The 23,210-nt window shown below is 41.4% G+C and overlaps 1 protein-coding gene across 2 annotated transcripts; it reads right to left on the reverse strand.

Moving 5' to 3' along the window:
• Positions 1-6,135: 6,135 nt before the first annotated feature.
• On the reverse strand, positions 6,136-22,298 carry sec23b (SEC23 homolog B, coat complex II component). 2 transcript variants are annotated; one of them, XM_034094628.2, is made up of 19 exons: positions 22,123-22,298; positions 20,111-20,338; positions 19,268-19,325; positions 19,055-19,141; positions 17,144-17,380; positions 16,891-16,970; positions 16,625-16,769; positions 14,649-14,807; positions 14,276-14,391; positions 14,059-14,182; positions 13,850-13,930; positions 13,651-13,740; positions 13,319-13,425; positions 12,393-12,546; positions 12,137-12,214; positions 11,827-11,988; positions 11,607-11,693; positions 8,012-8,233; positions 6,136-7,058 (listed from the first exon to the last, which is right to left on the reverse strand). In XM_034094628.2, the coding sequence occupies exons 2-19, from the start codon at positions 20,329-20,331 to the stop codon at positions 6,969-6,971; spliced, it is 2,298 nt and encodes a 765-aa protein (XP_033950519.1). In that variant the 5' UTR covers positions 20,332-20,338; positions 22,123-22,298; the 3' UTR covers positions 6,136-6,968. The 2 variants fall into 2 exon arrangements, with proteins under 2 accessions (XP_033950519.1, XP_071061680.1); XM_071205579.1 differs by lacking the exons at positions 19,055-19,141; positions 19,268-19,325; positions 20,111-20,338; positions 22,123-22,298 and adding an exon at positions 18,868-18,975.
• Positions 22,299-23,210: the final 912 nt, after the last annotated feature.

The following is a 23,210-nucleotide window of genomic DNA, read 5'->3' on the forward strand; positions in this document are numbered from 1 at the left end:
TCGTACAATGTCCCGCTGTCTGCTTCCTGCATCAAGTCAAGTGCTCGGCGCAGTTGTGTGGATAGGGCGCTCCTCTGTTTTCATTTAAACAGCTCCTTATATCCGTTAGCGCAGCTAGCTAGCACCAGATGCTAACAACAATAATAGCCGCGTTCACACTGCGGTACGGTAATGCACTTAAGGTCTCTCTCTCGCTCGCTCGGGCCACACAGACACACACCCTCCCGGTCCTCCCGATGGCCAGTCGGTGCCTGCCGGTGAGCGTGGAAGTGTGGTCTGCCACAAGTGGGCGGCAGGAGCGGGGCTGTCAGCAGCATCAGCTTGTAGATGGTATACACAGAGACTGAGCGGAAGGAGGAACCTATTGCGGTGAGCACGTTGTAACTTCCGGTTGTAACTTCCGGTTGTTGTTTTCATCTCCGGGTATCCCGTGTGCCTGTTCTGTTGCTGATAGCTTATTAACTTAAACTTAATCGATCGTTTTAAAACTCTTGATCACGGCAACTGCCTGACGTTGTAATCACACGTTACTACAGCTTAAGCACTCACAACTCTCCTTCTCTTAGCGACTGTAACTCCACAGTTGCCTACACTCTTTTCGGGTTTGCTAACGGTAGCTACTTTAGCTTGATAGCTAGCCATGGCTCTTTCCCCACCTTCTGGTGCTATTTCCTGCTCTTCCTGTCTCATGTTTGGTTACTTCCCGGCCTCCCTTACTGGTAAGGATACATGTGTTAAATGTAGTATAGTTGTTAGGTTGGAGGCGGGAATCATAGCCATAGAAGCCCGGCTCCGCATCTTAGAAAGTAACTCAGCTAAAGTAAAGCCCATGTTAGCATGTGCGGACCGGCAAAATGTAGCTCCTCTTAGCCGTCCCCCGGCAACTCCCGAGCAGCAGGGAGGCTGGGTGACTGTTCAGAAGGGGCATAACGCGAAACCCGCAGGTCCCCACCAACCCGTTCACGTATCTAACAGATATTCCCCACTCAGCGAGACACCCGCTGAGAAGCCAACTCTGGTTATTGGTAGCTCTATTATGAGACACGTGAATTTAGAGACCGAAGCCTCCACAGTCACATGCATTCCGGGGGCCAGAGCGGGCGACGTTGAGGCGCATCTTAAACTGCTGGCTAAAGATAAACGTAAATACAGTAGGATTGTTATTCACGTCGGTGGTAATGATGTTCGTTTACGCCAATCAGAATGCACAAAACGTAATGTGGAGTCGGTGTGTAGTTATGCTAAAACAATGTCGGACACCGTAATCTTCTCTGGTCCCCTCCCCAATCTGATCAATGATGACATGTATAGCCGCATGTCATCATTTCAGCGCTGGTTGTCTTGGTGGTGCCCAGCAAACAATGTGGGCTTCGTAAATAATTGGACAGCCTTCTGGGGAAAACCTGGTCTGATTAAGAGAGACGGCATTCACCCTACTTTGAAAGGTGCAGATCTCATTTCGGCAAACATTTCAGGGCTTTGTGGACGTAATCCATGACAAACTGGAGTTGAGACCAGGAGGCAGAGTCGCAGTCTTACACGCTTCTCTGCGCTCTCTCCTAGGCAGTCACCCATAGGAATCCCGAACCCAATAAAATACCCAATATTGGCAGTGTGTGTGTCTGCCCAAGGACAATTTAAGGTAAAACCTAATAGAGGTGTCATACATAATAACCTAATAAAAGTAAATGTAACAACTACTACAGTGCAACAAAACAGGAAGATTAAATGTGGTCTCTTAAACATAAGATCTCTAGCATCTAAAGCAATATTGGTAAATGATTTAATATCAGATTATAATATTGATATATGCTGTCTCACTGAAACTTGGTTGAGACATGAAGAATATGTCAGCATAAATGAGGCCACTCCACCCAGCCATGTCAACACTCATATTGCTCGAGGCACGGGCCGAGGAGGTGGAGTTGCAGCAATCTTTGACTCAAGTTTACTTATCAATACTAAACCAAAATGTAATTATACCTCTTTTGAAAGCCTCGTTTTTAGTCTTACGCATCCGACCTGGAAAACTTTGCAGCCAATCTTATTTGTTACAGTGTATCGTGCACCAGGTCCTTATTCAGAATTCTTATCAGAATTCTCTGAGTTTTTATCAACTTTGGTTCTTAAAACAGACAAAGTAATTATCGTAGGTGACTTTAATATTCATGTTGACGATGATAAAAATAGCCTTACTGTTGCATTTAACTCTATATTAGATTCTGTTGGTTTCTGTCAGAGTGTAAATAAACCAACCCACTGTTATAATCACACTCTCGACCTTGTTCTGACTTATGGTATTGAAATTGAGCAACTATTAGTCGAACCGCATAATCCTGCTTTATCCGACCATTTCTTAGTAACTTTTGAAGTACTGTTACTAGACTACAAAGCATTAGTCAAAAGCTCTTGCAGCAGAAACCTATCTGTTAGTGCTATAGCCACATTTAAGGAAGAGATTCAACCAATACTTAACTCGATAGCATGTCTGCATGTAGGGGAGGAAACTTATACAAAATGTACACCACCCCAAATTGATCATGTTGTTGATAGTGCTATAGATGCGCTGCGAAGAAAATTAGACTCTGTTGCTCCTTTGAAAAAGAAGAAAATAAAACAACATAGATTAGCTCCATGGCATAATGCCGAAACCCGCAAAATAAAGCAAAAGTCTAGACAACTTGAAAGGATATGGCGTTCCACTAAACTTGAAGAATCTCGTTTAATTTGGCATATTACTCTCAATGAATATAAGAAAGCACTGCGTAAAGCGAGAGCAGCCTACTACTCTTCATTAATAGATGAGAATAAGAATAATGCAAGATTTCTTTTCAGCACTGTAGCCAGGCTGACAGAGAGCCACAGCTCGATTGAGCCTTCTATTCCCATAGCACTCAGTAGTAATGATTTTATGTGCTTTTTTAACGATAAAATTGTTACTCTTAGAAACAAAATTAATGACCTCTTGCCTTCGACCAGTATAGTGTTATCAACAGCTCCCGGAATCGTAAGTTCTAATATTACACTAGATAGTAAACTAGAATGCTTTTCAGCCATTAACCTTGAACAATTACATTCAATGATTCTCTCTTCTAAACCATCCACGTGCATGTTAGACCCAATTCCAACTAAGCTGTTGAAGGAAGTTTTTCCATTAATTAGCACTTCTTTATTAAATATTATGAATATGTCTTTATTATCAGGCTATGTTCCACAATCATTCAAAGTAGCAGTGATACAACCGCTTCTTAAAAAGCACAACCTCGATCCAGAGGTTTTAGCCAACTATAGACCTATTTCTAATCTTCCGTTCCTCTCAAAAATTCTTGAGAAAGCGGTCGCAAAACAGTTGTGTGATTACTTAAAAAACAATGATTTATTTGAAGATTTTCAGTCTGGCTTTAGAACACATCATAGCACAGAGACAGCTCTGGTTAAAGTCACAAATGATATTCTAATAGCCTCAGACAAGGGACTTGTCTCTATTCTTGTTTTGCTCGATCTTAGTGCTGCATTTGATACTATCGACCATGATATCCTATTGCAAAGACTAGAGCACTTAGTTGGCATACAGGGAACTGCTTTAGGCTGGTTTAGGTCCTATCTATCTGAACGCTCTCAGTTTGTACGTGTTAACGATGAATCTTCCACGCAAACCAAAGTTAGCCATGGAGTGCCACAGGGCTCAGTGCTCGGACCTATTTTGTTCACATTATATATGCTTCCGTTAGGCAATATTATAAGGAATCATTCTGTAAACTTTCATTGTTATGCGGATGATACTCAACTATATTTATCAATCAAGCCTGATGAAATTAATCATCTAAATAAAATTCAAGACTGCCTTAAGGACTTAAAAACGTGGATGACCTTAAACTTTTTGATGTTAAACACGACCAAAACTGAAGTTATTGTACTTGGCCCGAATAATCTACGAAACAAATTATCTAAAGACATACTAACTATGGATGGCATTAATTTGGCCTCCAGTGAGACTGTAAGGAATCTTGGTGTTATATTTGATCAGGATTTATCCTTTAACGCCCACATAAAATCAATTTCAAGGACCGCCTACTTCCATCTACGTAACATTGCAAAAATCAGGCATATCTTGCCTCAAAACGATGCAGAGAAACTAGTCCATGCATTTGTTACTTCTAGGCTGGATTATTGTAACTCTCTATTATCAGGGAGTACTAAGAAGTCAATCAAGTCGCTTCAGCTGATTCAAAATGCTGCGGCTCGTGTACTAACCAGAGTTAGGAAAAGGGACCACATTACTCCTGTTCTGGCTGCCTTACACTGGCTCCCTATAGAACACAGGATAGAATTTAAAATTCTTCTTCTCGCCTACAAAGCCCTTAATGGGCAGGCGCCATCTTACCTTAAAGAACTCATTATACCCTACTGTCCTACTAGGGCATTGCGTTCCAAGAATGCAGGGTTGTTGGTTGTTCCTAGAATCTTTAAAAGTACAATGGGAGCCAGAGCCTTTTCTTATCAAGCTCCACATTTGTGGAATCAGCTTCCAGTTTGTGTTCGGGCGGCAGACACCCTATCCGTTTTTAAGAGTGTGCTTAAGACCTTCCTTTTTGATAAAGCTTATAGTTAGGGCTGATTAGATTCAGCCCCTAGTTTTGCTGATATAGGCTTAGTTTGTCGGGGGACATCTTACTTCTTCCTTCTCTCTGTCTATACCCGTGTACACTCATGTTCCGATTAACCCAGCTTCCCCAAATGTCTTTCTTTTTGGTGTCTATATACGCTGGGATCCGGAGTCATGGATGATCCTGCGGTCCTGTGTCCTGGATCGCGAGCGCTGGATCTTGAGTCGTGGCTGTGGTCCTGGATCATAGGTCCTGGATGGATATCCTCGTGGATTCATCTTCCTATTATACACACATGCATTTCCAAACATTTGGACTACCTATGTTGCAAATGTATTATCTTTTCAATTTACACACGGCATCTATTGCACGTCTGTCCGTCCTGGGAGAGGGATCCCTCCTCTGTTGCTCTCCCTGAGGTTTCTCCCATTTTTCCCTTTAAACTGGGTTTTCTTTGGAAGTTTTTCCTTGTACGATGTGAGGGTCTAAGGACAGAGGGTGTCGTATTGTCATACTGATATTCTGTACACACTGTGAAGACCACTGAGACAAATGTAACATTTGTGATATTGGGCTATATAAATAAACATTGATTGATTGATTGATATTTTAAACTCGATGCGCTCTGAAACTACGGGGCGGCCGAGGAAAAAAATACACATGCGTTAATGCGTTATTAACGCGTTAACTTGACAGCCCTAGTATAAATACATGTGTAGCAGTTAGACAAACATAATTAATAGATGATCTCATTACCTATTTTATATGTAGGCTTACTAATATATATATATATATTAATTTGCCTAATAGTTGCTTAAAATGCTACAAAAACATTTGCAATTCGTTTTTATTCTGCCATATACGGTTTCAACGTCTCTCAGCCACCGTAGTGTCGTGCCAGGTGGGCGTGTCGTGTAGGGGGCGTGTCGTGTACCGTCTAGTTGCGGCTGCAGCTAGACCATATTGGAAGAACTGCTCCTATCTTGTACTTAAGTAAAATTAGAAATACCAGTGTAGGAAGTCCAACATTGCACATGTTATTTTAGAACAATTATAAAAGTATTAGCATCAAAATATACTTAAAGTACCAAAAGTAAAAGCACTTATTATGCAGATTATAATATAGATAACTTATTTAGATTTTAACTAGTGTTGCATTAAAGGCTTTCTCACAGCTGGTAAAGGTGGATTTTAATGAATTTGTATAGTTCAGTGTAGCTTGTGCATTTACTCCAGGTGTAACTAAAGTCTGATTTAAGTGTTCATTGCATTTCACATCATGAATCCAAATCTGCAAAGAAAACTAGAGGTATATACTAAATGTAGTGGAGTAAAAGTACACGACTTAACTCTGAATTGTAGTGGGGTAGAAGTATGAAGTAGCAACAAACTAAAATACTGAAGAACTAATCTCAAATTTAAATACTTGAGTAAATATACTTAGTTACTTCACACCACTGGTAGTTTCTAACCCTGTGAATATGCTTTGTGAATGTGCATGCTGGTGCAAGGACAGACACACACACAATTGTTTTTTTGACGACGGGGCTTTATAATGGATAGCATTTCAAATCCAGACAGGGTCTAAATCAAACAACTGTCGCCTTTTTATACAGTCTCACGGTGTATTAAAGTTTGATTACAAAGACACTTGGGAAATCATTGGGCACAAAATACCAGATGGTGTCGAGTCGGGGATGAGAGGAATGAACTATAGAGCCACCCGTAAAGTTAAAAATACATGGAAATGTTCGTCATTGACAACAGAGTCGGTGTGATTGACTCCTATTCCTCGGAACATTAATCCTCATTATTCTGGAGGAATTTTCTCGGAAAACACTTTAAATCCGGGAAGGATTTCCTATCAGTATGTCAAGTGATTAACAAGCCATCAATGTGAGCGTTTCTTAACCAGCGTCAGAAGGTACCATTATAATTTATTATTAAGAAAAATCTAGGCATATCATCTTTAGCTATAGACAAAGCAAAAACACATACAACAGCACCGTCAGACGGGTGCAGCAGACACACATTTTTGGGTCGAACGAACAAAGAGAAAACAAAAATATTAATTATCAGTCTAATCATTCTGCTTGTCAAATATAAAAAGAGAAATGGAGCATGTGATATTGCTCGCATGAGGACAGTGTGGAGCTGTTTCTCATAAATAACATGGAAATTAAAATGAGTAAAAATGTCTTTCAAGGAATGTGCTATTTTTTTCTGTTCGTTTTGTAGCATGATATGTCACATGTGACTCCGGAAAGGAAAAGCAAGCACATACAGTAGACTGTGGGTTTGTCTACTTTACAGAAACTGAGGAAATGTTGATGGATCCCTTAAATGGTGGAAAAGAGACATCTATGCTGAGCTGGAAACTGCCAGTTTTTTCAAGTGGTCCATGAAGACCTGCAAACTGACGTCATCGGTGAGGATCGGGGCTCCTGTCTCCTGCAGATAGAGAAAGAAGAAGAGTTATTAACGCACTTTCCGGATAGATCTTTTTGTGACAACTCTGATCCTGTGCTTGTTTAAACTAAGTAAATAAGTTTATGGCTAAAATTAGCTTATGCAAGGCCTTGTTCTCTTGATAATCCGTGCTGTATAACTTTACGCAGTGTTTGTGAAATCCCAGGTTAGGATTCAGCTCTCCCTTCACTTGGGAAATAAGAGATTAACGCTATTTTTAGCTTTCAATCTCCCACACTCAAAATCTGAGGTTAGCAAATCCAAGGCCTGCGTTTCCTGACGGTTTGACAGATTGTTTTTTCTTGATTTGGACGTCAGAAGGAGATTTCTGAAACGTCTTTATTTTTTTAGATAGATGGTTATAAGGGTGCTGTACTTGTTTTTAACCCTTATATTGTTTCTGTGTCCTGGGGAATACAGTCATTTGACAGGCTGTGTTCATGTGTAAAATGGGTGTAATAACAAAGTAATTACGGTGGAATATTGGTGTTACAAGCGTGTGATATGGGTCGAATAACAGTCTAATAACAGTAAAAATAAGCAGTTATATAGGTGAAATAAAAGTGTAACAATGTGTATAATATGGGTGTAATACAGGTGTCATACGGGTGTAATGAGGGTGTACATTTCTAACACGGGTGTAATGGAGGGTGTACATTTCTAATATAGGTGTAATGCCATTCTAATTACATGGGTGTGTATAATAAGGCTTAGTTACAGGTGTAATAATGGTGTAACATGGAGGTCATGCGGGTGTGATGTTGGTATATATGGGTAATCAACTCATTTCCAAAATAGTAATATGTGTTTCCATTTAAGGGTTAAATAACCTCAGCCGACTGAAGCGGCACGATGCAGTTCTTTCCATATGCTCAGTTGAAAGCCATCTATTCCCAAGTTTAAAACACAGGCAGTTGTAGCGTGTAACAGCGTACCTGTCCCCAGGCGTAGAGGTTGTTGTGGGTCTGCGACGGGTTGACCTTGGAGAGCAGGAAGCGGGCCTGCGAGCCGCCGTGCTCCGTGTCGACGTAGCGCGGCATGGGGAAGCGCGTCTGCATGATCTCCTGGGCGTCGTCCAGGGGGGCCAGCAGCAGCTGCTTGAAGTTCTCGTACTCCGCCAACTCCTGGTAGCCTGCCTTCCTCCACTGGGCTATGGTCTGGAAGTGAAGAGATAAAGGACTTCATTAAGAAATGTCTGCTGTATCACTTAATGATATTTTCTAGAAAGACATTAAAAGGGACGGTTTATCCCGAAAAACAACATATTTTGCCACATATCTGTAGTATTGATTGTGGTAGAATTTTTAGATGGAACTATTTTATTTCAACCAAACTACACCCGCCAATATACTATTGATAGGCTCAAGCTCACTCATATGACGGTATAGTTTGGTAAACATTTTTTGGAGATTAAACCTGGATAAAAGCTTGTTTAAAAAAAAATGTATTCCTCAATTGGGAAAGAGAAATTACTATAAAGTTGTTTTATTTATTTTTGTATGAGTGCCATATAGTTTTAATATATTTGAGAGAAGGTAAAGGCAATATATAAATGTTTGGCATCTTTAATTTAGGGCAGTGGTTCTCAAAGTGGGGGGCGCAGAGGCATGACAGGGGGGCGCGAGAGACCAGGAGGAAAAATGGTTATTTATTAAAAAAAAATTAAAAAAACAAAAAATCATATTATTGATTCAAAAATAATATGATACAGTACAAGTACGTCTGGGTCTCTGTGTTTCATTATAGCTCAGCTCTGTGTGTGTGTGTGTGTGTGGAACAGTGGTGGGCCGTCAGGGCCAGCAAGGCCTTCTCTGCTGGCCTAAACATCATCAGAATATAAATTTAATTTTGATATATTTTTTCCACAAATATGTATTAAATTATTCCCCATAGTCTATTATTTTCATTTCATAGCTTTCCTCTTGGTTGCGCTGCTTCCAGCCTCAGAACAAGATTTGGAGGGCTGGCCTTTATGTTAGAGCTTTTATCCAATCATATTTCAGCCATAATGTGTTGCCAGGGTCCAAGAAATCTGCCCTTAGGCCTTCAGAATCAACAGTGCGGGCGCCTGTAGCTTAAAGTGAACGGAAACAAAACTGTGGCGTTAACCAATCAGATTTTGAGTTGGCGACTACGGGCCAGCTAGCAGGCGTACGATGACGTCAGCATGTGCACGTCTTTTGATTGGATACGCACTATTGAGAGGCAGAGCTATGTAGAGCTAGAAAACTGAACTTGAATTTGAACGAGCTAATTTGTGTAGATTTCTACAAGCTGTTTTTTTTCAACCCACAATGGCTGAAGGAGGAGAAGAGATCGATTTGGTGGCAGATATAATTACAACGCCATTTTCAAGACGAACTTTTCAAGAAAAGCTACACATTGTGAGAAGAGAACGGCCAACCCCGACGCTAGCGAGCCTATCACAGCGGGGGAAAGGGTTTGTCCGCCACTTTCAAATCACTAACTACGAGCGGTACCCCTGGCTCACAGCCTCCGAGAGGCACTGCAAATGGTACTGCTGGTAATGCCTGCTATTTGCAAATGATCGATTTGGTGTTTGGAGCCACACTGGATTTGCAAACTTGAGTTGTCTAACCAAGGCAGCAACGAGACACCAAAGCACGGCTGGGCACTTACAAGCAATGGTGCTTTTGAAAACCTTTGGGGACCTTTGGAGTGTATCTACAGCTCAACGAACAAGTGCGCCGGGAAAACGGAGCTCCACAACAAAAGGGTGAACAAAAATAGGGACTTATTGGTGGAACTGAAACTCACAGATAAACTGTACAACAGAGTCATTGAAGTCTTCTTGAGGAAAGAAAGGAGGATGGATTTTGTGTTCAAATAATCAGTTGTTTTGGTGAGTACAAAGCATTTTATTTTTTATTTTATTTTAATATATTTTTGTCATTTTATGTCGTTAATATTAAATCAATATTAACGAATTAATATATGTAATTAAAATGACAAATATATAAAAAATAAATGTTTGATGCTTCTGCAAGAGATATAGAGATGTGTGTGGCGCACTGGCTCAGCTGTGCAGTAAAAGTACTCAAGGAGACTTGTTGAATTGTTTTGGTTTAACCTTTATCAAAGTGGACATTCAGGGCTAGGAATACACTTTCACCACTGTCGCAAATATATCCTCATGAACAAATGCAAATTCATTGTTTGTTTTCTTTTATTTTCAGTGAATAGTTTGTGTCTTTATCGTCACGTTTCTTAAATGAAACTGCTTTGGGTGCGAAAATGCGCTGTTTAGTGAACAAACTTGTTAAAGCTCACATACTTTTGGTGGACTTAATACAACTTTGTAGACTAATGCCTTAAAAGCCCCTTTTATTTTTAAGTTTTGACAGTATCCAAGCGATCTTAAAGCTGGTAGTTTAACACTCTTAATTGTAAATGCGGATATATTGATTATAAATGCTTCGGAAATATTAATATAACTCTGTTGTACTTGACTATGTTAAGGTGATGTAACGCCCGGTTATACTGCGTTTCTGTCTAAATGTATAGTTTCTAGAGCCATGGCGTCATAATGATGGTATTAAGAGGTGGAATAATTCAGGTAGGACTGTGTCGGACATCACTGAAGGCCTAGGTGTGAAATGCACGGCCCGCCACTGGTGTGGAACGAGCCATTTTGTGTGCGTGCGCGAGAGAGAGCGCACCGGTACCGGAGATCGTTGATGTTAGCTTCTGGTGCTAGCGAGCTACGCTAACGGATATAAGGAGTTTTTCAACAACAAAGTGGAGGAGAGTCCTCTCCTGTCAGACTGAGAGGCTCAGTGAGCTAAAGGACTCTCTCAGTGTTATCTCAGTGGGTCTCAAACGGTTTGGTCACCATTAATGTAAACAATTATTTCCGAGGCACACGTTTATATGATCATTATAGTTCTAAAAAAATAAGAGAATAAATTAAAAACAGGTATGAAATACTATATGACAGTAAAACAAGACACTACAGTTTAAAAGGAGAGTGATTTGTAAAATATCCATAAAGAAATAGTAAATCTGTTTACAGTTCTGTGTTGAGAAATGTATCCATAGATCTCTTCATTTTGCTCTCAAAGTGCACCAGATTGATGCTTTTAACTTCAATATTTCAAAAATCTTCCCGGGGGAGCTTGCCCCCGGACCCCCCTATGTGAGGTCCACACACCACCTATAACAATAGCACTTGACCCCCGCTTACACCTATATGCCGTGAGCTGATTATCGAGCCTTCATTGTAACAGTTGCAGGTACGTTGTGTATATGCGTGGGGAGTGTTGCAGTAGAGAATTCTACTGTAGCGCCCGGTACATTGATGGGAAACCCTAAATGTTTGAGCACCCTCTATGAAACGTCTAGCAACCCCACAGCACCCCCAAAATAAATCTCTGGCGCCGCCACTGAGCCCGACTATTTGTGTTGGGGGGCCCCGACTTTTTTTTCCTTCAAAGGGGGGGCCTGACAGAAAAAGTTTGAGAACCACTAATTTAGGGTGAACTGTCAGGTGTTTTTAATCTGCTGCCTCACCTCTCCATGGTAGATAACCAGCTGGAAGAAAGTGTCCATGAGCAGGATCCGGTCTTGCAGGATGCTGCTGCTGTCCAGGAGGACGGGCTGTGAAGAGACACACATCCAGTTGGAAACCATTCAAGCACCAAACACATAATTTCTCACAGACATTCTGAAGGAAAGGCCGACGCCTCTCCAACAGTGATGATACTAATGGTGTGGAGGGTGTGAGGCTGACCTCTGGTGGTCCGTGGAAGGAGTATGAGTAGAGGATGGGCTGCACCATGATCAGGGACTGGGTCAGGTCCTGCCTGACAAAGTGGTGTCTGTAGTAGGAGGACTCATCTGGGCTGTTGTTGAACACCTGCAGGAAGGGCGACCGCCGCAGGTGGAACATGAACTGCAGGTGGAGGAGAGGAAATAAACGTTATATTAAAGCATATTCTAAACCAATAAAAGTGGGGATAGAGTTATAATGAGTAATCACATTTAAATCCGAGCTAGAAATAGGTGGAAAAGTCAATTTAGTCATTTATTTCCATGTTTACCTGTGGGTAGAGGGACAGAGACTCTGACAGTTTGAATGAGGTCGGATCATCTTTGTTGAACTGTCCGAACTTCTGACACTAAAAAAAGAAAAAAGACAGAACACGGTTCAATTACTGAACATACTTTAACCTATGATAACCTGGCACATCCTACGTGACAGATTGTGGAATGTATTTATAGCGCACAATCCTAAGAATGCCAAATATGCATTGTTGTCACAGAGCCCAGGTATGGAGGTGTGTGAGCGTCACTCACCAGGCGGATGAGCTGCCGGTCGAGCCAGCGCAGCACGTCAGGCCCCTCCTCCGACTCGGCCCGGAACACGCCCAGGCGGGCCATGATCACCGCGGCCGCCTCCTGGTCGAATGACGACTCGATGTGCTGGATTTGAGTCTGCGCGTCAGCCCAGCTTGGGTAAAAAGGAAAAAAAGGTGTTGCAGGTGAGCGTGCCGTTTAAAGACGCACATGCAAACAGGTCTCTGAAGGCGTCGCCAGGAGCTACTGGAATGTAAACATCCTTTTAGAGGAGGTTATATTTAATCCAGCGGTCTCTTTCTTTATTGTCAAGAGACGGTAGTAATGCACTAAAGATAAGCAATATACTGCTGTGGACGTGGCAGCAGCACAGCACCTTTTACCCACCTAAAAATATCATTTTTAGTGTATAATATATTTATAATATTTTCACCTCTTTTCCATGCTGCCCTTTTCAAAGAGGAACTAGAGCCCTTTTCAAAGCCACCAAACATTCATTTTACCTTACAGAACACGCAAGTAGCTTGTCCACCGCTGCCTCTATCCATGTCTTTGTTTGTGTTATTGTGTGACCTTGGAGATTTAAAGGGTTTGATGGAATCACTAAGTCACACAATAACACAAACAAACTAACGGATCAAGGATCAAGGAAGAGGAAGAGCAGCACCTGCTGTGCTGTTCAAGGGTCAAATGTGTTGTTTTTTCCCCCAATGGAGTCTGGTGGCTTTCAAGAGAACATGTTTTCGTATATGTTTTGCCACTAACCCTGGGTGCTTCCCCAAACTGTGTATAGCCAATCATCTACTGAAGGTAATAAAGACTACGGATAAGTACTTCATAAAAATGTACTTCAATACATCCAAATGTAAACCTTTTTAATGTTCCAGGTACACATGTGATACTGTAATGTTTTAGGGTCTTCTTACTTCCTGGCGACGGTGGAGACCCGTATCCTCCTCTGTGTGCTGGAGTGCTGGTACTGGGTCACAAACTGGATCACCCCTCGGCCCCCCTGGGGAACGGGGGCATTGTGCTACACACACAAAACAGAAGACACAGTAAGACATCTCTCTTTGCATAAGTCTAACAAATGGCCTTCTTCTACGAGGAACAACAAGACCATTGTTCGAGGAGTTTCTCTAAACAAAGCCTTCATCACATCACAATGAAATCACTTTTTTTTATGTGATTAGAGACTTGTCTACAGTAATCCCTTCAGAGCTAACGAGATCAAATTCAAGGAAGTGTGTTTATTTACCTGATTCACCACTTCAAAGAACATGGCCAGAGTGGTGGAGGGGTTGAGTCCGCATATTTTCCACTGGCTCGTGCCCCCGGTACCCATCTCCTGCACAGAACAGAGGAGACATTATGATGAATGCCAGTATGCGGCAACTCTCGGATTACAAGTGCATTGTGGGAAGGAAGGAATGGGGGGAGGGGGGGCAGGGACTCACATTCTCTGAGACGCTGGGACCCTTGGCGTTGAGTGAAACACACGGTCCGATGGTGCCGCAAACCTTCACTTCCCTTGACGTCTATGAAGACAGAAAGACACACAACATGAGTATAGGAATGTAGATCTATCAACGCTTTGAATCAAATGGAATAAAACATATCAAACGAGGATATTCATTGGTTAATAATGCCTAAATGACTCCTTTACCTTGACCTCCAAGACGCCTCCGAAGGCCATGCGGAAGTCTCCGTTGTAGTCTTTGCTGAAGACCCTCTGGAAGGTCTGCTTGAACAGTGAGGTGTTGAACGAGTCGCCCATCACAATGTGCCCCCTGATCAAAGAAATGACAATAAATCAGTTAGGATCTAAAGTATCTCATTAATACGTGAATCACCACACATCCCTGACACTGAGGCTGACGTACCCGGTGAGGTTAGATAAGCACTTCATCTCCAGCAGCCCCGACTGGTCCAGGGCGCAGGCGTAGATATCGATGCAGTGGCCGTTGACTGCTGTGCGGTTGGCCATGGCTTCATAGTACTGTGGGACACAAATGAACACACAGATTGTTGTCAGTGAACCTGCTAATTGCATTTGCCTTTATTGCTTTTTTGTGGAACGTCCAGTCTTGTTTTCGCCAACTTTCTAAATTGATAATTCCATTTTAACCTGCCTAAACAATAAAGTTGTCGTTCAAAATGTTGCAGCAAGATTGTTACCTGCATTAAACTAAATGTGTAAAAGGAGTATTCCACTCGAATACAAGTAGAGTTGAAAACGCCTATGCAGTTGCTCACCTTGGTTGCCTTCTTCAAATGGCGAGCGTTGTCTTTCTGGATGTCGTGCCAGGAGCGGATGGGGAGTTTCAGCTCGTCTCCCACCACCATGCCGGGGCCCTGGGTGGGGGGCCCTCCGATGAACAGCATCACGCGAGCCCCGGTGTTGGGGTACGTACCCTGGAGATAAAGAGAGGAGGAAGTGGGTTATTGTTTTACAGTCCCCTCTGCTTAAGTTACAATTAAACTCCACAATGTTTCTCGACTAGGTCACATGCTGTAGTTGTTAGAACAGATTTCTGCCAATTGAAGTGCACAGTTTGCACCCATTTATATCCACATTCAAATCCATGTACTTGGGCAGTGGATGTGGATAATGACCACGGATCAGTGACCTAGTTCTCGAATTTGCCGTTTAAAGAGAAGGTTTGAGGAAAATCATCTAGCCTTATTTAAAGAATTATGATCACAGGTACATTGACAGTAATCCAGAAAACAACCTTTTAAAGACATGTTATTTAAATTCAATATGGTTGGTTACTTCTTTTTTTATAGCGTTGCTAGGTAGGTGTCAAAGGAGAAAATAAACCTAAATTATATGATGAATACTCATTGCTTTATAAAGCTATTGGAAATGAATTTCCATTCAAATAATGCAGTTTTTTTACATTTGATGACAAAAGTAGAAATCCAGGTCAACTTAAAGTGTGTTGAAGGAGCGTGAAAAGTCACATTTAGCGCTTTGAGGGAATCAGTTTCAGCAGAAGGGGGATTTTTCAGCCAATACTCAACCAGGTCTAAAGTCCAGGAGTCTGGGAAAGTCGAGGCATTTGGAAGGAGGCCAGGAAGCCACAAAGCCACCAGAACAAGCTCTTATTGACCACATGTTCTACGCAAACAGTGATTCATTTATACAGGGCCAAAGTGTACTCATTCACGGAGAACAATCAAATAAGCCAACAAATTGGGCTTTTTGTTGTTGTTCGGCTTCACATGTTAAAGACCCATTCATCAAGCAAAACGCCTCTTGAACAAATCAGTGAATCTGAAAAAGCCAAATGTATTCCAATCAGGCCTCCTATCTGCTGAGGGAGAGGGGAGCGGGGAGAACGAAGGTTATGTAACCGTGCTGATTAGCAGCAGCAGGAGGAGGAGAGAGGATGATGATGATGAGGATGATGGTGAGGGGGAAAAGGCAAACATGGAACTAGCCTTTGAACTCACAAAGCACATGTACTGTTCCTGCAGCAGATAGTCATCAGACACTGTGTACCTTTCTGAACCACTGAATGTGGCACGATCGTCTCCAAGAGGATAAAGTTCAGCTTACAGAGTGATTTATTCATTTGAATCCAGACCATAAGCAAACACATCGGGTATGGTCTGGAGTTGTTTTTTTGTTGTTGTTTTTGTAGACGTGTAAAGAACAGCATAGATATAGTCCTGCATTATTTGTATGCACTTAAGGAGGGATAATACAGGTGATAAGGGGACACATATTGACCCAATTGATATGATGAAATGTAGTCTGACTTTAGCAAGACAACTATTTATATTGAAGATTATTGAGTTTTTATGTTTAAATATGCAAATATTGGCTAATATGCATCCATTTCCCGAACAAAACATTGACCATAATTAGAGCCAGGTTCAACATTCTTGTATATTTTGGTGACATTTCAAATAGATTTTTACGAAGGGAATTTTGGATATCTATTTGTATCACTCTAAAATGACTGTTGAAAGCGGTATTTGTATACTAATAAAATAGTTTAAATGTTGAACACCTTAATGTGAATTTTGAGTCTTGTATTTCCTTTAAACTGACAGTAGACATGTTATGGAGGGACAATAACCCCATATTATACCTTAATGTAATATTATCTGAATGTATGTGTGTGTATGTGTATGTGTGTGTGTGTGTGTGTGTGTGTGTGTGTGTGTGTGTGTGTGTGTGTGTGTGTGTGTGTGTGTGTGTGTGTGTGTGTGTGTCGTACCTCCAACAGGCCCACAGCGACCGACAGTGCGACCCCAGTGGAGCGGAGAGGCCGTTTGCCCTGAGGGACGGGCCAGGGGTCTCTCTGAAGCTCACCGAGCAAGTCAGTCAGGTTCATGTCGACTCTGTGCACGGGCTGAAGGAACCTGCGAGGGAACACAAACACGCTTTAGGCAAAGACAAACTCACTGTGTGTATTTAACCTTTAGAAACAGCTCCCATTAACTTTATTCAGACTAGAGGGGAAGGTGTGATGCTCCTACGTACTTGCAAGTGGCTTCAGCATCCTGAGCGGCCTGTGGGCGCCCTTGTGGTCCTGTTGCGGCGGGCTTTAGACCAAGCATCTCCTGAAAGACACACGCAAAAAAACAAACAAAGTTGGGTTTTTTCTTTGATGCTTTCCACAGAGTCAAACGTCAATATGGAGAAGCAGCATTCTGTTTTTATTCTCCCTACATCTGGAAACAAGTGTTTTCTGTTTGCTAATACACTCTTTATGCCTCAGTTTCCCTGTACCCACCTGGATCTGTTTGGAGGTGAGGTCCTTGGTGCCCCTGAACACGTAGCTCTTGGCGATCCCCTCGCAGCTGAGCTCGTGGACCTGAACCATGCGTCCGAATGTGATGAGGCCCACCAGGGCGTTGGGGGGCAGCAGGCTCAGGGACATCTGCAGGGACTCCTTAAGGGCCTGGAGGTCCTCTTCCTCCAAACACGTGTCCACCACGTACAGGAAGATCAGAGGGGCCGTGGGTCCGCGCTGCAGAGAGGAGGGACACATGAGTTCCACACACTGAGGAGACGGCACTGTTACATTAGATCTTTCTTTTTCTTATTGGAAAACAAAAAGTGCTGCTGAATTATTGTTTGAGCTCGTTCAATATATTTACACTAGTGGATCATATTACTTGATGAAAAGCATATGTATTATTCATGAAGGCACACAACAATAGTAATGCAGCCCTCATTGGTTGCAAAGCCACGGATGTGTTTGTATAACTACAATAACAAATATTTATAAGCCAGGTATATGATTTGGAGATTTGTTTTTCGCCACCTACAATCAGCTTTTCGACACTCTTTGTTCTGCTCTCACGGTCATGGCCTTTCTCCATGGAGATATTTTCTTCCCAGTCACTTCCTTTACCCTAGTTGGAGCAATGGCATCTATAACATTTTTAATTTTTGAATTAAAATGATCTCCTAGCTCATTTACTGAGATGTTAGCAGGGGCAAGTGTGGAAGAAAAATTCTGAGTAAACATTTCCCTAGTATTTTCAGTTAAATATCGCTTTGTGGTTACCTCTTTTTGAACATTTTGGTGAACAGAAATAGAGCTCTCAAAGAAAACACAGGAATGATCAGAGAGTGCAACATCAGTCACCACAACCTTAGAGATATTCAGACCCTTTGAGATAATTAAGTCCAGAGTGTGCCCCTTATTGTGCGTGGGCTCCGTCACATGCTGAGTCAGTCCATAGTTATCAAGAACACAAAACAGTTCTTTAGCCCCTCTGTCCTGGGGGTTGTCAACATGGATGTTAAAATCACCAACAATGACTAGACGGTCAAAGTCAATACACACTATAGACAGCAGTTCAGTAAAGTCATCAAAAAAGCGTGCACAGTATTTGTGTGGTCTATAGATATTTAGGAACAGAGCTCGAGAGGAGCATTTCAGCTGAAGGGCCACATATTCAAAAGAAGCAAAGATCCCATACGATGTCCTCCTGCATTGAAGGGAATCATTGAAAAAATAGCAACTCCACCCCCTTTCTTATGCATTCTTTCCTGACTCATAAAACTAAAGTTGGGAGGGGTTGATTCGATAAGAACAGCTGCACTGTTATTTTGTTCAATCCAAGTTTCCGTTAAAAACATAAAATCAAGATTGTGCTCAGTGATAAAATCATTGATTAAAAATGTTTTTCCTGTCAAAGACTTGACATTTAATAAAGCTAGTTTAAGTTTGTTAGATACACTATCAGTATATCAGTAAGATTTTTTGTGACAAGCTGTGGCTGACATGGAATCACTGCTAAATTTGATAAACTCACACGAACGTTTGAGCACTTCCTGTTTCTAAGCTGATTCACCGCTCTCAATATATTACCTATCAACACAGATATCGGCAAAGCTACTGGCAGGCAGGGCCTCGGCATGTCCTGGAAAGAGTTGAGAGTGCCATACGCCCTTGAGCCTGGACCCAGCACATATCAGTAAGAGTTTGCTGCGTTTTGTACACACATTCTTATCAGGCTTCGGTGGCCGCAGATGCTTTCTTGAAGGGGGGGGGAGGTGGTTGACATAAAAGAAAACTCTTCACGTAGAGCGGCCAATATCAGAAATCGTTATTATTCCCCTTGGCACGGAACACCTGGAGAACACACAATCTGCATGCATGGGTCAGTGTGCAGTCATGTGTAATATTTACCTGCACTATGTACTCGATGGTAGAGAACTGTGGCATGAGTTCAGCCGGCTGGTTCACGTCTGATATTCCTGCATAAGAGGGAGGAAACTGCGGAGACAAAGACAGAACCACATGAATAAAAGGAATGCAGCTAGTCCACATTACTGTATGTTACGCAGAGTTATGGAAACAATTGTTATCGAATTAAAGTAAGCTGTGGACGTCAGCACTTACTGGGTTCCTTTGAAAGCAGAAGTTGCACGCCCATATTTTGGCTCTGAAGTCAACTTGGCTGTGAAGGAGAGAACAAAACAGTTTAGGGTTTGCATCCAATTGGCAGGAGTGCAGCTGTGAATGATATTAAGTAAATACTGAAGGTGTATTTGCAGTACCACGCCTAGAATTTGTAACACATCAGCATTTGGAAACGCTGATGTGGTTAAATATATTCAAAGTTTCAAACACCTAATTCATATCCCTGCAAGCCATTTTCTTTTACTTAAGGAATACTACAATGAAAAAAACACAGTGTTCACTATCACTAAGGCTACGACTGAAGATTGTTTTCATTATCCAATACTTGGCCCAACTTTCTTATAGATTAAATTATTAATTTATTTTATTCCCAAGGTTCGCTTGGCTTGGTCTATGTAATGTCAGAACATGAAAAATCCATTCCTAAATTCTACTAATCCAAATTCATGTTTTTCAATGTTTTGTTTTAGAAGTCCAAAACCCAAACATTTTCAGGTTAATAAAAAAATGTTGGATAATGAAAATAGCTGTCTCTGATTTTGCAAGAAATATTACAATTACAATTTTTTTCTGTTGATCAATAATAAATTAATGTACTTATAGTACAAAAGGCAGTGGCACAGTAGGTTAAACACCATTTTCATTTATTAAAGAAAGCTACATCTACAAATGAAAGGTTGATAATCATAAAGAATTAAATAGAATACAACATATCTTTATTATACACAATGTGGTTTGTATAAAGACCGTTTTTTATGCTTGGCAGCAGAAACAAACATTGACAAAGTTCCCATCTGTTGCAATGTTTTCCATTTCACTCACCATAGGGGGTTGAGCACAGCCTTGCAGTTGGCCCGGCTGCACAGTACCGGCTCGTACTGGACCGGCGGTAAATCGGGCCTCTCCTTTAGCGGTGTGAAGAGGCAGGAGACGGGCACCACGAGCCTGGTGGCCTCCAGGCGGCTGGAGGGCCACAGGTTCCAGCTGAATCTCACCCCATCCCTGTCCTCGTTCTGTTGGATGAACTCCTGGTAGGTCGCCATCGCAGAGCTAGGGAAAGAGCCCGATAGATCACAGTCAGGTGTAAGTCCAATAGAGAAACTCTCAGTAGTCCCAGTGACACTTGTTTTGAGTGTCTGCAGTGTGTGAGCAGCTCTTTACAGGTGATCTTTCTGCTAGTCTAACCTCTTGCTACAGTGAGCCACTCTTTATACAGGTGCTCCTTTCCCTCCCATGCTAAAATAAGATGCAGATTCAAGATAGCATGACGCAGAAGTGTAACGTGTGACATCAGCAAACTTGACAAGCATGTTTTTTCGTGAGATAGAAAATAGCGCAGAGGAATCTCAAGGATATTTTTAGGCTACATATTTGTTGGCGTGTGTCAGTGAAATATCGATGACGCCTTTAGAGAAGCCTCACCAAGAAGCTGCTGTAGTGGCTGTCGACTCGCCCTCTTTCTCACTGTTGTCAGAGGAACTTTGTGTTCCCTGGGCAAAACAAGAGCATTTCAGCTAGTTTTCAAGGGGCAAAACAAAAGTTCCAATCTTTTAAGTCTCTCGAGAACTCTTAAGATTTCAGAACATATAATATGATGTATATTTCTGTAGGTTACACACCTGTGTACTAGGCAAGGCTGCAAAGTGAATGCAGATATGCTTTTCAAATTGTATATCGTTTTTTATAAATTAATTTTTCTTGTGTAGAAATGTTTTACATAATATTTCTCCTTATTTTTTCTAAGTGTGTTTGCACCATTTTACCATAAAGCTACTATATTATATGTGAAAACCTACTTGGCAATAAACCAAATTATGATTCTAAAATATTTCTAAAAGGATCTATTGAACCACCAATTATCTCCCCATTGTTAATTCTATAGATGTCCAATGTGACATCTTCAAAGCATTTGTTTCGTCTAATCAACAGTCCAACGACAGGTAACATTGAATGTACTACCACACAAGACGGAACTAGGACACTTTGCAGTTTTCCCTTGATAAAGACTTGGCAATCTAACTTGATCATCTCTGTTACGTAATCAACTTGTCACACAAGATAATATAATGTTACATTAAGTTATTGCAGGTCACAGTTGTTTGACCTAAGATAAGAGACGAATTAATGTCACATTAGCTTTAAAGACCATTGCCATCCACAGTGTTTTGTATTAGCCCTGTAATATAATAATCAAGGCCAAAAATGTACTGTTTCAACTTCTCCATTTGAGAGAGTTTTGATGTTCATTTTAGACTTTTGGCCAGAAAAAGACCCTCAACATAAACCAATATAATCATAATAGATCATGAACAACCACAGTCAGTTTCCCTGTATTCAATGTTTTTCTTAGAGAATGTGAGCTTTGCCCTGCCATATCTGTTGCACGTTGACGTTGTCAAGGGGGTATTTGGCAATTTGTCATTACACTCTCTAGGGATAGGTAGAGGCAAACCTTGACATTTCATTACATCTTAGAAATGATTGATATTTTTTAACGTTTTAAAAAAAATAGTAATTACCTTTAATGCAATAACATAGGCTACAGGCCACGTATAATCACAAATGAGGTTGGTCTCTTTCGTGTAGAATATCCACTCTTACGCTGTTTCTGACATACTTTATAGTATTGTAACCGTGGTGTTATCGAAACCAGATGAATATAACGGTACCCGTTAATGTCTAACATTAGTACGTTGCTCTGTCAGTCAAACAAGCTAACATTTCGTTGCTTGGGCTAGCTAACGGAATGTAGCATTAGCCCACTTCCTGTCCCTTCATGAATGGCAGCCGAAACGGGTGGCCTACTTTCGAGCAAATTTAAGTCAAAAGCTTACCTTTTATGTTAGGTTGGCCTCAGGTCTAGACACGAGCAAAGCAAACCGGTGTTTTCGGTGAAAATTACAGCATTTGGAGATACAAGCAGACGGATGTAAATGACAGAAAGACGATGGTGAGGGGATCACTCCCTGTCAGCCGGCTCCTGCTGCACTTTACTAGAATGACGTGTTACTCCAAATTCAGGCGATTCCTATTGGCTGTTCTCTCCGTGACGTGAATAGGGCGTGCTCTTTGTGCGCATTGGAAGAGGGGAATTGTGGGAAATTGAGTTTAAAGTATTCGCTTACGGAAACGATCGCATTTGCAAGGAGCTTGTTGAAGTTATCATTGTTGATAAGGCGTGATTAGACCATTGTGATAGTTTTTTTACTTTTTGCTATCTCACCTCTTGGTTACGTGGAGTAGGCTACTAGATAGGTGATTAATCCCAAACGACCACAAGGCTACAGATTGAAGTTAATTATTCACTGTGTAAATAGGCTTCACATAAGTGGACCTACTATGTTGTAGCCTTTTTTAGCTGCATAATTTATATTGTCTATTTCTACTCTGTAGGCCCTTAGAAGAGAATATCATACTCATACGTTTTACTCTAAAGCAATCATTTGAATGTTACTGAAATAGAACATAAATACACTTACTACAACTAATTTAATTTTTATTTTACAAGAGGCTTCATGCTAAACCCTTCTTTAGTGTATGGTTTAATTACTTAATAAAGCTTCACTCTACATAACTCTTCACAACTCATTAATTAATAGATATCGTCTTAAAAAATATGATACGCTTTGTGATGTGCACTTGTTGCTTAACAAAAGTAAACGCACAGTACTTTGACAAACTCACACAATTATTTCACACAGTTGAGGCACGTTTAAATCTTTCACTAAACAGGGGTTGCATCACTACTCCTATCAATCAGCCTTAACAATTATTGCTCACCCTTGCTCCCAGTAATAACATCCCTTCAGAAAAAGGTAACAAATGGTAACCTACACGTACACACTGCTGTGTGTTGTTAACAGAATTACTGTGTATATATCTGAAGGCCACAGCCTTGTTGCTCCCATTAACAGCTGTCCAT

Source organism: Pseudochaenichthys georgianus, chromosome 1 (genome assembly GCF_902827115.2).
Source record: "Pseudochaenichthys georgianus chromosome 1, fPseGeo1.2, whole genome shotgun sequence".
In the NCBI taxonomy this organism is placed as follows: domain Eukaryota; kingdom Metazoa; phylum Chordata; class Actinopteri; order Perciformes; family Channichthyidae; genus Pseudochaenichthys; species Pseudochaenichthys georgianus.